The sequence below is a fragment of the Haliotis rubra genome, unplaced genomic scaffold (genome assembly GCF_003918875.1).
Source record: "Haliotis rubra isolate DU_JTF1 unplaced genomic scaffold, ASM391887v1 Scf1, whole genome shotgun sequence".
Classification (NCBI taxonomy): domain Eukaryota; kingdom Metazoa; phylum Mollusca; class Gastropoda; order Lepetellida; family Haliotidae; genus Haliotis; species Haliotis rubra.
Window position 1 is genome coordinate 10,376,221 of NW_025764891.1, and position 12,665 is coordinate 10,388,885.

Below are 12,665 nucleotides of genomic sequence, written 5' to 3' on the forward strand. Positions count from 1 at the left end.
ATACAGGTAGTTGTTGTTATTGCTTATAAAATTCGACGCAGAGAGTACAGGGTGTATATTGATAGTGGCTTAAAGTAAATTACGGAAATGGTCTGAAACAATACGAGTTAAACACTGATTCACGTTCTACCAGATTTTCAAACCTTTCATAATTCTCATGGTGGACTGTACTCAATTATATTGAGGCAACTACAAAGGGAAATTCCCACTCTCTTCTCAGCTATGTGTTGAAAAACATACATATCCCCCAATATGTAAGCTGAAGGATCTCTGCACTTGAACACAACGATCTCCATTCATAATTACTAAATCATTTTAGTTCTAACAAAGCCTGTGTACAGGCGTTGCCCATCATTAACCACCCGTGAAGATCCGGGTTAGAATTGGTCTTCAGCAATCTATATGCTTGTCGTACGAGGCGACTGACGGGATCGGGTGGTCAGGCTCGCTGACTTGGTTGAAACATGCCATCGTATCCCAATTGCATAGATCGATGCAATGCTGCTGATCACTGGATTGTCTGGTCCAGACTCGATTATTTACAGACCGTCGCAATATAGCTGTAATATTTCTGGAGTGTGGCATTAAACAACAAACCAGCCAACCAATTCAGGACTAACCACTTGTTATTCTCATCCAGACTCGGATGTATATTGGCTCTAGATATATAGCCGGAATCTTTGCAGAAACCAGAATCAAGGAAGTGAAAACGTACAAGGCAGTGACACACCAAATAACACAATAAATACTTGACGATGAAGACGTTTGATATCAATGGCGAAGAAACAGAGACATGTAAGAATAGGTAATTATAATCAAGATACCATTATTCATACATAAAGATTTACGGTCAGTGAGTGGGTGAGGTGAGTTTAGTTTTACGCTATTTTGACGCGGTTTCTGCCCCTGAATTTACTTGGTATTTATCAAATCAAGTGATAATATCTCTCTGGCATGTCTTTTTGAGGGACCATTAGTGGCCTTGTTTCATGATTTCATATTCTGATTTCATGTAACTAGTCAGGAACATCGATTTTAGTGCCTCTTTGGTTAATTGACCTGAAAGATGCTGCGGGCGAAACTATTACAATGTCGCTCACCATTTCACAGAAATGAGAAAATTAAAAAGGAAGTGAATGCCAGACTTTCACATATCAATTCAGTCAAACACCGTTATGGTGTTGTTGACCAAGTAAGAGCTTGACCCCTGCACACTCCTTATTTAGTTATCATTTTGCGTGGTCTCGAACCTCGAATAATGCCAAGTATTTAGACAGTATTGAACCCATGCAGGGGTACAGCCACAAAGAATCTTAGTTATCACTGTTTTCTACCAATTATTTAAAAAAACGTATTATATACAAAACATACCAATCAAATTCACACAAACACACACACACACACACACACACACACACACACACACACACACACACACACACACACACACACAACAAATGCAAGAAATTAAAAAGATCCTTCAAGGATAAAACTTTGAAATTGTTTTTTTATTTGTTACCAATGTTTTCTACCAGTTATATTAAAAAAAACGTATTACATACAAAACATATCAATTAAAATTTGTGCAATAACGTATAATTTCCTTCAGGATAAAACTTTAAAATGGTTATCACTTGTGATGGAAAAATCGATATCGTCAAGCATAACATGCTTGACCATGATTCTTTCATCACAAGGGATACAAAATGGAGGATCCTCACTTTTAATATAATATATTCGCGAATATATCTTGTATGGCCAATACGACCTAATGACCATGGTTAAATTTCACGTAGTTTATTGATGCATAATTGGGTGTACCACACCTTATGGCATCAGATAATGGATGCACAACTGATAACAGCTTTGTAATCTCTGTATGGGATGAAAAGTGTTGTTACAGATTTGTTGAAAGCTACTTTTGCAGCAGCATCAGGCATTGTGTTCCTCAATAATTCCGACATGCCCGTATAACCAACTGACGAGGATGTCGTATTGTCCGGTAGCAAGATATTTGAACAATTCAAGAATTCCGATTAACAATGAGTGTTTAACTGACAGATTTTGTTATTGCCTGAAGACAAGAGAGTCTGAAAAAAATTATTTTTTGTCTTCTGCCTGCTTACTAATTCGGCTGTAAAAAGGAAGATCTATCCGTCTTACTGATTGAGTCCTGGATCCAATGACGGTGACACTGGCAACTATATCACCATCCTTGGATCTTGGATCTTTTATAGTTGAGTTCTTTATAAAGAGGATACAAATGCATTTTGTAGAACGTCATTTAGACACATATTGCAGGGATAATGTTTTAGGGACGGCTCATCAGCTTCAACATACAAACTTTGAATCGGTGCGGTTCTGAAAGCGCCATGGCAAAGCCTTAGTCCTTGACGATGATTTGGATCTTGTAGTTTTAAATTGCCTTTACAAGCTCCACCACAAATGATGGAGTAGTCAAGAAGCGTAGCCAAGTTTAGAACAACTCAGTGCTCTGTATAGTTGGGGGAGGATTTTGTGATCCCCTCCCCACAGTTGTTTTACACGGTCCATACATATATAAATCAGACTAAAATAATTAGATATATGTTATACACTGTTTCTGCTATACCCTGTTAATATCTATATATTCTCTTTGTAACTTTTGTCTGTATTTCAACTGTATTATTATACTTACTATCTTTGTATATATTCATTTCTTTATACATATATAAATTATGATTAGTATATAAGGATAGTATATAAGGATAATTACATTTTTGGGGAGCGGGCTACCTAAGAAAACATTTGCTCGACCTTCTTCCTTGTCAATAAAATATGTTTAAATCAAAATGAAATCAGCATCCCGTTTTATTATATGCCACTACTTCTAGATCACTCTAAGGCGCTTCACAAGTTGTTTTTCCCTCGATCATTGGATGTCAATCTCAAACGGCACATTGTATTATGAATCTCAATCCCTGTTGATCATACAACTCTTGCAGCCACAAGGCGCACCGAGTTAATGTGGCTTTCCCATCTTTACGAGGTAACCATTCTCAGCTGGGTGGACATTTGAATATTTGCTACTACCACCAAGATCTGCAGCAGAGGCGGCTCCACTAAGGCTCGCGCCCCAGTACTTTGTCCAAGTTTACTGCACGTTGCTGTACCCGCAACTAGGTGTTTGCACGTATTCATGTGCCCAACATCTGGTCATATACCAACAGATTCGTGGGTTCTTTTAAATGCACATAGTTGTGGCAACACTGAAAGAGTCTGCACACAAAGTTTACTCCAAGGTTTTACACACGGTCACAGGTGGGCTCGATCCCGGCATCTCAAGCTCGCTGGATCACTAGCCTGGCGCCTTAGACAGCTCGTCCACCTACCACCCGCAATGAAGTCCTATCGGCGTTATCCAGCAGTCACCACGAGGAGGTTGCTCTTCACGAGTGCCTCTTACCCAATATCGCCTCTTACATGATCATGTGTTTACTCAGTGGGCGTAGTTTACATGTACGACTACAAATAGTGTCTGGTTCAGCCTGCAGTACCTGGTTGACTTCAAGTAAGATGATGTGGTGTATGCAAGCGTTGCTGCTCATGTCCGCTGTCTCTACGGGGTCGGCGGGGGTTTTCACCGATGACCAGGCCAGTAAGGTGGACACGTTTGTGGAGGAGGTCATGCGGTGTAGACAGATCCCCGGGCTGACCCTGGCTGTTGTGAAGGGGGATGAGACGTGGACACGGGGGTTCGGACAGGCGGACATAGAACAGGGAGTGAACGTCACCAAGGACACTTTGTTTGGAATTGGATCAGTGACGAAGGCTTTCACTAGTACCCTCCTGGCCATGATGATTGATGAAAGTAATGGAAGGTATGAGAGAGACGCACAGATAATACTTTCTACCAGTATAATGAACTGGCGATATTACTTTATTACAATATTTATAGATCAAGAGGTACAGGAAGTTAGACGCCGAGTGAAAAATCTACTTATTACACAATTAGCGATAGACCGACAGTACTTTATGACAATATTTCTAGATCAGTACATATAAAGGCATGGGTACAAATACTATAAACGACCCTATACACCTGGACAAGGTTAAGCACCTCGGTATTTTTTACAAATTTGTATGATTAGGCTCAATCAGTGGTTTTGCATTTTTAACTGTAAGATAACATCTTGACTTAAAGAAAACCAAAAAAAGGCCAGTGTGATTCAACTTTTTGACTGACTGACTGAGTTTGGTTTTACGCCGCTTTTAGCAATATTCCAGCAACATCACGGCCGTTTGAAATGCACCGTTGTCAAAACGACTACCATGCCAATATGTACATGGAAACGAATATCATTTAACGCCAGTTACTACGTGTAAGTACAAAAATATTTTACACAAACAATTATTAAATTAACTACATTTACAAATCAAAGAGAATCACTGCAAAGTAATTACAATGTCAGTACGCAATAGATGGCAGGTCAAAATACATTCGCAGTACAATCTTCTATAAGAGTATCAGTGAGTGAGTTTGGTTTTACGTCGCTTTTAGTAATATTCCAGCAACATCACGGCGGGGAACACCAGAAATGGGCTTCACACATTGTACCAATGTGGGGATTTCAACGTTTTGATAATGGATACGGCACAATACACAAATACTCAATTTGGCTTAAAATGATACCTAATACAAGTATGGAGCCAGAGACAGGATCGGCCAACACGGCGTGTATGTGATGAGATAAACACGTTTATTTGTAATAAGGGAACATACAACATCATTTGAACATTGTTGTACAAATTATATCTTGTGAACCCTCCTAGTGCTTGGGGGGTATATAAGACAGAATCATTCAAAGAATATTCTATTCTATCACCGTTTTTAATCACAGTATAATTGTATATTTTAGATATATGGCTAACCTTGTCTACAATCGCTAGCAGCTGTAGGGGTGGTATAAATGTGCAGGAAGCAGAAGTAGTGAGTGAGTGAGTTTAGTTTTACGCCGCACAATATTACAGCTATATGGCGGCGGTCTGTAAATAATCGAGTCTGGACCAGACAATCCAGTGATCAACAGCATGAGCATCGATCTACGCAATTGGGAACCGATGACATGTGTCAACCAAGTCAGCGAGCCTGACCACCCGATCCCGTTAGTCGCCTCTTACGATAAGCTCGGGTTACTGAAGATCAACTCTAACCCGGACCTTCACGGGTGGAAGCAGAAGTATTGTGAGTCCTGACGGTTCCTAGTATGGTGGCCTAACTTTAGTTGCGTGCGATCTCTAGCCCCTTTGATATTGTGTTCATCAATTGATACTTTAAATATTTTACATGCTCACAAACTAGTTTTGAAATTATGTGATAATCTAGTTGTTATACTGTCCTTCGATATCAGCATTTTATAAAGTATTATAAGATTTATTCTTAATTTATGACTTTCTGTCACCACGATATGGTTGCAATATTGCCGATGTGATGTAAAATTTTAACTCACTCGCTCACTCCTAGTCATTGACAACGGCCTGCATCCTACGTTACGTACCTGCGTATATCAGTTCCATGTAGAAGGAATCGGCTTTCATCAGACCAATGTATTCTTCGGTAAGTCCTCAGATGTGAGTGTTGAAGTGACCAAGCCAAACGTGTAATGAATTCGAAGTTAGTGACTTCGGTATTGCGGATAATAAAATTGTCTGTTGTGCAGAAGCTTATAGCCCATATATAGGTTGTTCGATGAACTAATGTCTAGAGAATGAAACCACTGTATGAACCGGTGGTATTACTTTTTTACAACAATTCTAGATCAGGACTGACTGACTGAGTAAGGTTTTACGCCGTTTTTAGCAATATTCCAGCAATATCACGGCGGGGGACACCAGAAATGGGCTTCACAAATTGTACCCATGTGGGGAATCGAACCCGGGCCTTCGGCGTGACGAGCGAATGCTTTAACCACTAGGTTACCCCACCGCCCCTCTAGATCAGGAGGGACACGAAGCTGTGTTCTGAGTGTACATACAGGCATAGGTCCATATACCATTAAAAAGCTTCCTGGCCACATGTGTTGTGAAACGGAAACATTTCAGACTTAAAATTTTAAAAATGATTACATGCTTAGTTTTAATGACTAATGAGAGTGTATCTGATGTATACGCATGTCCATTGAACGAAAGGTTTTCCAAAACTATTCACTTCCGGGATATTAACATCAACTAGTTTCATACTCTAAGTGAACTGCATGACAGAGCAATAACGAGCAATAAATAACCGTGCTTAACATTTAAACATTACAATAAATTTTAAAATGTCAAACTAATTAAACTATTTAAAACCTTTTTGAAGGAAAATTCAGGATCCCTATCCAACCTGGATACCTGCTCAGTCATATATTCATGTTACTTTCGGTCCCAAGTATGAAGGAATACTTTACTGGGAGTGTTTGTGGTTTCAAATACAGCGATGAATAAGAAACACGTAGCAAGTATCAGTGGGTATACCAAGTTGCACTTGTATACATCTGTCTCTATTCATGTATTTTGCCTTATTCCAGTTTAACATGGACGTCAAAGGTGAAGGACGTGTTAGGTCCAGACTTTTCATTTGTGGACGAGGAGAGAACAAGGGAGGCTACTCTGAGGGATCTTTTGATCCACCGTACTGGACTTCAGGTTGAAATCTTTCCAGTGTTTGCTGGATACGCTCCCAACTTCACGACAACTGACTTAGCAAAGTAAACGTTCTTTAGATCATATTCTGAAAAAAATAGTTCAGGAAAATGTACAGACGAACCTCGTTAATTTCATGTTTGTACCAGAGGGAAAGGGTGGCTCAGTTATCTGAGGCGTCACAATTTGCAGGCGGGGTTGCCTTCCTTACACTTGCCAGTATTCGCTGAACTTTCTTCCGAATCCAATATTATTCCTGATCAAGATGCTCGGTTTATCGTGTAGTTTACAACCTAAGTCACATTTCACTTTCTTGCCACATCAAGGGACGCATAATACTCACTCCAGGTGAAGCGGTAATCCCTATTTACCTGGCGCTTTTGCCAAAGTATTCTTGGTTATCACAGTAGCCTGAGACAGTTCTCACTGACTAATAACAGTGTCATATATAATAGTGTTTTGAGTCATGTTTAATATCCAATGTATGTAGCGAGTTGGAACTGTATACATGCCCCCAGTCTTAACCTACTTCTTGTTACAAACGCCTTTTAACATAGCAGGACCTTGACTTGTGATCCTTGTAGTTAGTACCTATGTCTACTGTCTGCGAGACATTTTGCTTTTCCCTGACATTATGTTGAAGTGATGATATAGATACTTTTTTATTAGTATTATAAACGGATTTTGTTCCTTTTTTGTTGCACATGAATCCGTAAAAAAATTTGAATGGAAAATACTTTAACTCATGATATTTTAACTAATGGTACCTGTCTTGTGATCGATATTAACATCATCTGACAGAACACAACATGCAGTCTGTTCAACATCGAGACTGTTAGCAGATTCTTATGAATAAGGCTTCGTTCAGTTGTAATTAAAAAAAAGTATTGCAAAAAGTTAAATCTTGCCATTCTTTAATATCTTAATAGAAGTGGAGAATATATGAAAGGATCACTGAAAATATATTTTGGCACCAGGTGTTCGCGAAAAGGATACGTTTGTCCTATCCCATCGATAACAATTCATTACTCTTGACGAAATCAAGCAGAACTCACAAAACAAAGGAACCTGAAGAGTTCTGACGTGGGTGAGACTGAAATTCTGGGGGCTTGGCTTCCACATTTATTATTATTAATATTAAGAACATTATTGTTCCTTACACAGGCGTTTCCGCTTTCTTCCGGAAGTTCACCCCTTCCGTGACGTGTACGACTACAACAACTGGGCGTACGCTCTGCTCGGCCGTATTGTGGAAGTGTTGTCAGGAGAATCCTACGAAGCAACCCTGGAGAAACGAATCTTCAAACCACTGGGAATGAACCATTCACGTGTTCTGGGAAAGACGATATCAGCAAATGCAACAGGAATGGCAAAACCGTACTATAATGTGGAGAACAAGCTCATATTAACGGATCCCTCAATTTACGAGTAAGATGAAACATTTTACCACTTTTGATTGATTATTGATTTGAGCAACTGAAAAATACCACTCATCTTCAGCTTATAAAGCCATTTCAGGATTTGAGTGGTGCGATGCCTACATTTGGTTATTTGTAGGCCAACCAAAACAACCGTTCATGAATGACAAAACAGACATTTAGATTCCAGAGGATGTTCATTCCATCTGTCATCATTACTGATCTCTATATATTTACATTAACGACGACGAGGCACATTTCGTAAGAGAGGGAATGTATTATTCTTCATCATTATTCCTCTTAGTGCATGACGACCTGTACATATTCGAGTCTAGACAAGGTAATGCAGTGGTTGATAGCATGAGCAGCGATACTCACTGATAGCATTTTCAATACATGGAAATATTCAGTATTAGTGACATCTTCTTACCTACTGACCTTGCTTCTCCACAGCATACATCCACAAGAGGCTGCAGGTGCTATTGCTTCCTCGTCAGAGGACATGGCTAAATGGGTGCTCTTCCTGCTGAGGAAAGGAGTGACGCAGGACAACGTCACTCTCGTCAAGTCCACAACGTTTGCGGAGGTCTTCAGATCTCACATGGGCGTTCCTGGTGGTCCGATCCTGTCAAAGCCGAAGTATCCCGTGATGGACTTGGAGTATGGCTACGGTTATGGATGGTCTCTTTCTGTATATAAGGGTAAGAAACAAACTAGAATTACTGTCAGGCCTAAATGAGTATGGCGTAGGTTGCATTGGGCGCAAATCAAGCCATAAATAGACTGATATTTGGCCATTACCATTCATAATACGAATCGAACTGGGTCGTAAGTGTGACGAGCAAACTTTGTAACCAAATGAATACCATTGACTAAATGGAATGAAACAGTTACAAAGCTAAGATGTAAGTTCCACAATGTCCCTCTTCATGTCACGTATCCTCTTTGCTTACTTTCGGACAGAGGCTAAACGCACTACGCTACGCCTGTTCTCCTAATGCAACTCATATTTTGCAGACACGGCATTATAAATCTGAATCAGTGTAATTAACATAATATTTTAGTTTATTTTAACATAGTAACGCTTGTTCAAGTCTGACAATATACTATCACATATTATTCAATATATACTAATTTAAGAATCATTGACACTGGAAACCACAGTTAAGTTCTTTTAAGTAACATCATGTTCATGTCGTGTGGACCGGGATAAACACAGTGGCACCACAGCTCTTGTCCACGTGGATCCTGTATTTTGCAAGCATTATATTTAATATCGGAATCAAAGCTATTTAATTGTTCAAAATACAACACATGTTCTGGAATATCTTTTTTTGTCAAGATTGTTTGTTGTAGGTACTTTTGCTCGTCAGTGTACAGACAATATTGTTTGTGCATTTTAAAAGAGTAAACAAGTGCTTTTACATGTTCAAGCGTTACTGTACAATATCACTATCATTACATATTCCTTACATATCTCTTATCTATACTAAGTTAAACATTATTGAGCAGCCCATGGATATTCCTGCTCAGTTAAGTCTTTCAGGGGAATATCTGGTGTATCGTTGATCTTTCAATTATCTATGTAACTTTCACCAACATGGACATGGTTTCTTTGATAATCGATTACTCCCTGGCATTTTGTACCTTTTAACTTTAGAATGTTTCTTATGAATGAAAACTATACCAGTACATAATGCCATAACTATAAACGACCCGTGAAGATCCGTGGTAGAATATGTCTTCAGCAACCCATTCTTGTCATAAAAGGCGACTATGCTTGTCGTAAAAGGCGACTAACGGGATCGGGTGGTCAGGCTCGCTGACTTGGTTGACACATGTCATCGGTTCCCAATTGCGCAGATCGATGCTCATGCTGTTGATCACTGGATTGTCTGGTCCAGACTCGATTATTTACAGACCGCCGCCATATAGCTGGAATATTGCTGAGTGTGGCGTAAAACTAAACTCACTCACTCACTCATAACCATAAACAAACATGATAGTGATACTAAATTAGCAACATTGGTCTTCATATTGTTTACATATTGTAATTGTGTATGTTATTTTCCAGGATACAACGTGATCATGCATACTGGATCCATACATTCGTACATTAGCTACCTTAAACTCTACCCTGACTTGGATTTTGGAATATTTGTAAGTGAAAATGGCCCAGGAACATTGGAAGGAGGATTTGCAGAAAACATTATCGCATCTTACATTTCTGATATTTTGATGGGTGATAAATCTTGGCTAAATTCCTCTACGGCCTGCACGTTTCCCATGCCATGGGACAATTGGCCACCAAGCATCCAAAATAATTCAGACGTCACCAACACCGATGTGGATTGCCTTGACTGTTATTTTGGGAAATACGGGCAGCTTCTGTTTGGTGACGTGGATGTTGTGGAGGGACCAGGGTCGTCACTGGAACTACACTACGGGAGGTTACAGGGTTCTCTCAATACCACGGATAAGAAAGCAACATTTAAGCTTGATTTATTGGAACCCTTTAGATTTATGTCTCGACCAGGTAATGCTACAGTTCTTGTGGAAGTAATCTTCCGTGGGTTAAACAAAGGAAAGTATTCTTACATTGACCTCATCTTTCCTCACAAATTGACATTTACCAGAGGTATAAGCATTTACGATAAAAACATATTCACAGGTACCAAACCTGACACAAATGGACAGAGTGTCAAGGAGTTGAGCAATCTTTTGTTGGTATTTGCGTCACTCTCTGTAGTCTTCTTTTTAAGGTAGTCACTGTGTAGTAATAAATATTCGCCCTTCAGCATCTTATGACATGAGGATTTTTCTCTAGATATAAGTAGAAAGATAGAAGCGACAAAACCCTTTCCACATCTAGGAGAAATCTCTGCAAAAAGCAGAGTCGATTGTACATCTGTGACAATGTCATGAGTATATATTTGTTTCAGTAGTTCTACAGTTCCACGATGTTGTTTGTAAACAAATCGAGTCTTCGACATGCAAAACTCAACTCAGTGTATGGGAACAGCACGCAAACGAGTTTATCTTACGATTCTTCCGCGAAGTAAAGTGCGTTTTGGCGATCAAACCATTACATAGTTTAATCCATTGTATTCATAATCTGGTGAAGTACCAATAACACAAAGAATTATAATACATTTGCCTATGATATATACCATTTTTTTTCTTAAACGTCTCGATTTGGGGAGGTTTTTATTATCAATGATCAGATTCAATAATGAACTGTTGTTTCTGTTGTACAAAATGAAAAATTATGTTATTGCACCACTATGTAGACACAGCTTATTAAAAACACATTCTACCAACAAAATGTATTTTGGTCTTTTGTTTTTTGTGGGTTTTTTTGTTTGTTTGTTGTTCAGTTACTAATGGCATGGATTTGTACATAAGGAAGACTTTTCTGTTGAGAATCGTCACGATTACCAAGGCTTGTTGTTTTAATTACTTGATGCTTTGGCCAAAAACGTCCAGTGCACACATTTGTATACGTGTGATACCCAAAGCCATCAGCAATAATGGTGTACTTTCAGCACAGATCCCTGTTGGCCCATGCTGGCATCACAATGCACGTGTATACACATGGTGATCATGGTGACATTCATAACCGTCCCGGGGCGGTGGAGTAGCCTAGTGGTTAAAGCGTCGTCATGTGAAGACCCGGGTTCGATTCCCCACATGGGCACAATGTGTGAAGCCCATTTCTGGTGTCCGCAGTGATATTACTGGAATATTGCTATAAACGGCGTAAAACCACTCACTCACTCACTCACTCGCATCTACTCTCACTTGGAAACACCATGATGTCAAGAGTTAGCCTTAGGGAGCGGTGCCCATTCAATAAATGTATATTTAAGTTAAATTTCAAATGTATAAATGAATAAAATTCTTGTGCCAATAATTAGGCACAGTATCAGTAAAATGTGTTTGATTGTTTTTTACAATTTCATTTAAAATATTTTTTATACAGAATCGATTAGCATGGTTTTAGAAATACATTTTATATCTAAAATGCTATTTACTTCAAAATAACCGAATGAAAGTTTAACTGATGATATTACTACTTGGTTATACATGATTTATGATTTCTTAAATTGGATTACGTTATGCCTTAATTGTTTTGATCTGTTTTAGTGCTATATTATAAGTTATATATATGATCTTTATTTGCCTTATATAAATCATATTAATGTTGAGAAAATAAAACAGTGAATCTTATTATATCTCCTGTTGTTCTTTATGTAAACATTATGATTTACAACAAATAACTTATATTGTTTTTAACAAGAGTTTATAATAGGTATGAATAAGAATGTTTAAAATTGAAAACCTGTGAACCCGTGTAACTGAAATGCTGCGGAAAATTTAGTTTTTCTGGTAACTGAAACCATGCGGAAACTATGTCGGATTGTTGGAAACTGAAACTCTGCGGTAACCTGTTGGAGTCTGGGTAACGGATGCCCTGCGGAAACCCTTAGAAAGTGGGTGATTGTATGTTTCAGTTCCTGCGCAAAGTCAGTTGTAAAAGAACGGAAACTCAATGGATTCTAAGTGCAAACTTGAGTTTCAGTCCAC

General features: G+C 38.8%; 1 protein-coding gene across 1 annotated transcript; it reads left to right on the plus strand.

Moving 5' to 3' along the window:
* The first annotated feature begins 3,548 nt into the window (after nucleotides 1-3,548).
* Nucleotides 3,549-11,002, plus strand: LOC124284078 (penicillin-binding protein 4-like). The gene is made up of 5 exons (XM_046720169.1): nucleotides 3,549-3,860; nucleotides 6,546-6,725; nucleotides 7,825-8,088; nucleotides 8,532-8,779; nucleotides 10,153-11,002. The coding sequence occupies exons 1-5, from the start codon at nucleotides 3,556-3,558 to the stop codon at nucleotides 10,842-10,844; spliced, it is 1,689 nt and encodes a 562-aa protein (XP_046576125.1). The 5' UTR covers nucleotides 3,549-3,555; the 3' UTR covers nucleotides 10,845-11,002.
* The last annotated feature ends 1,663 nt before the right edge of the window (nucleotides 11,003-12,665 follow it).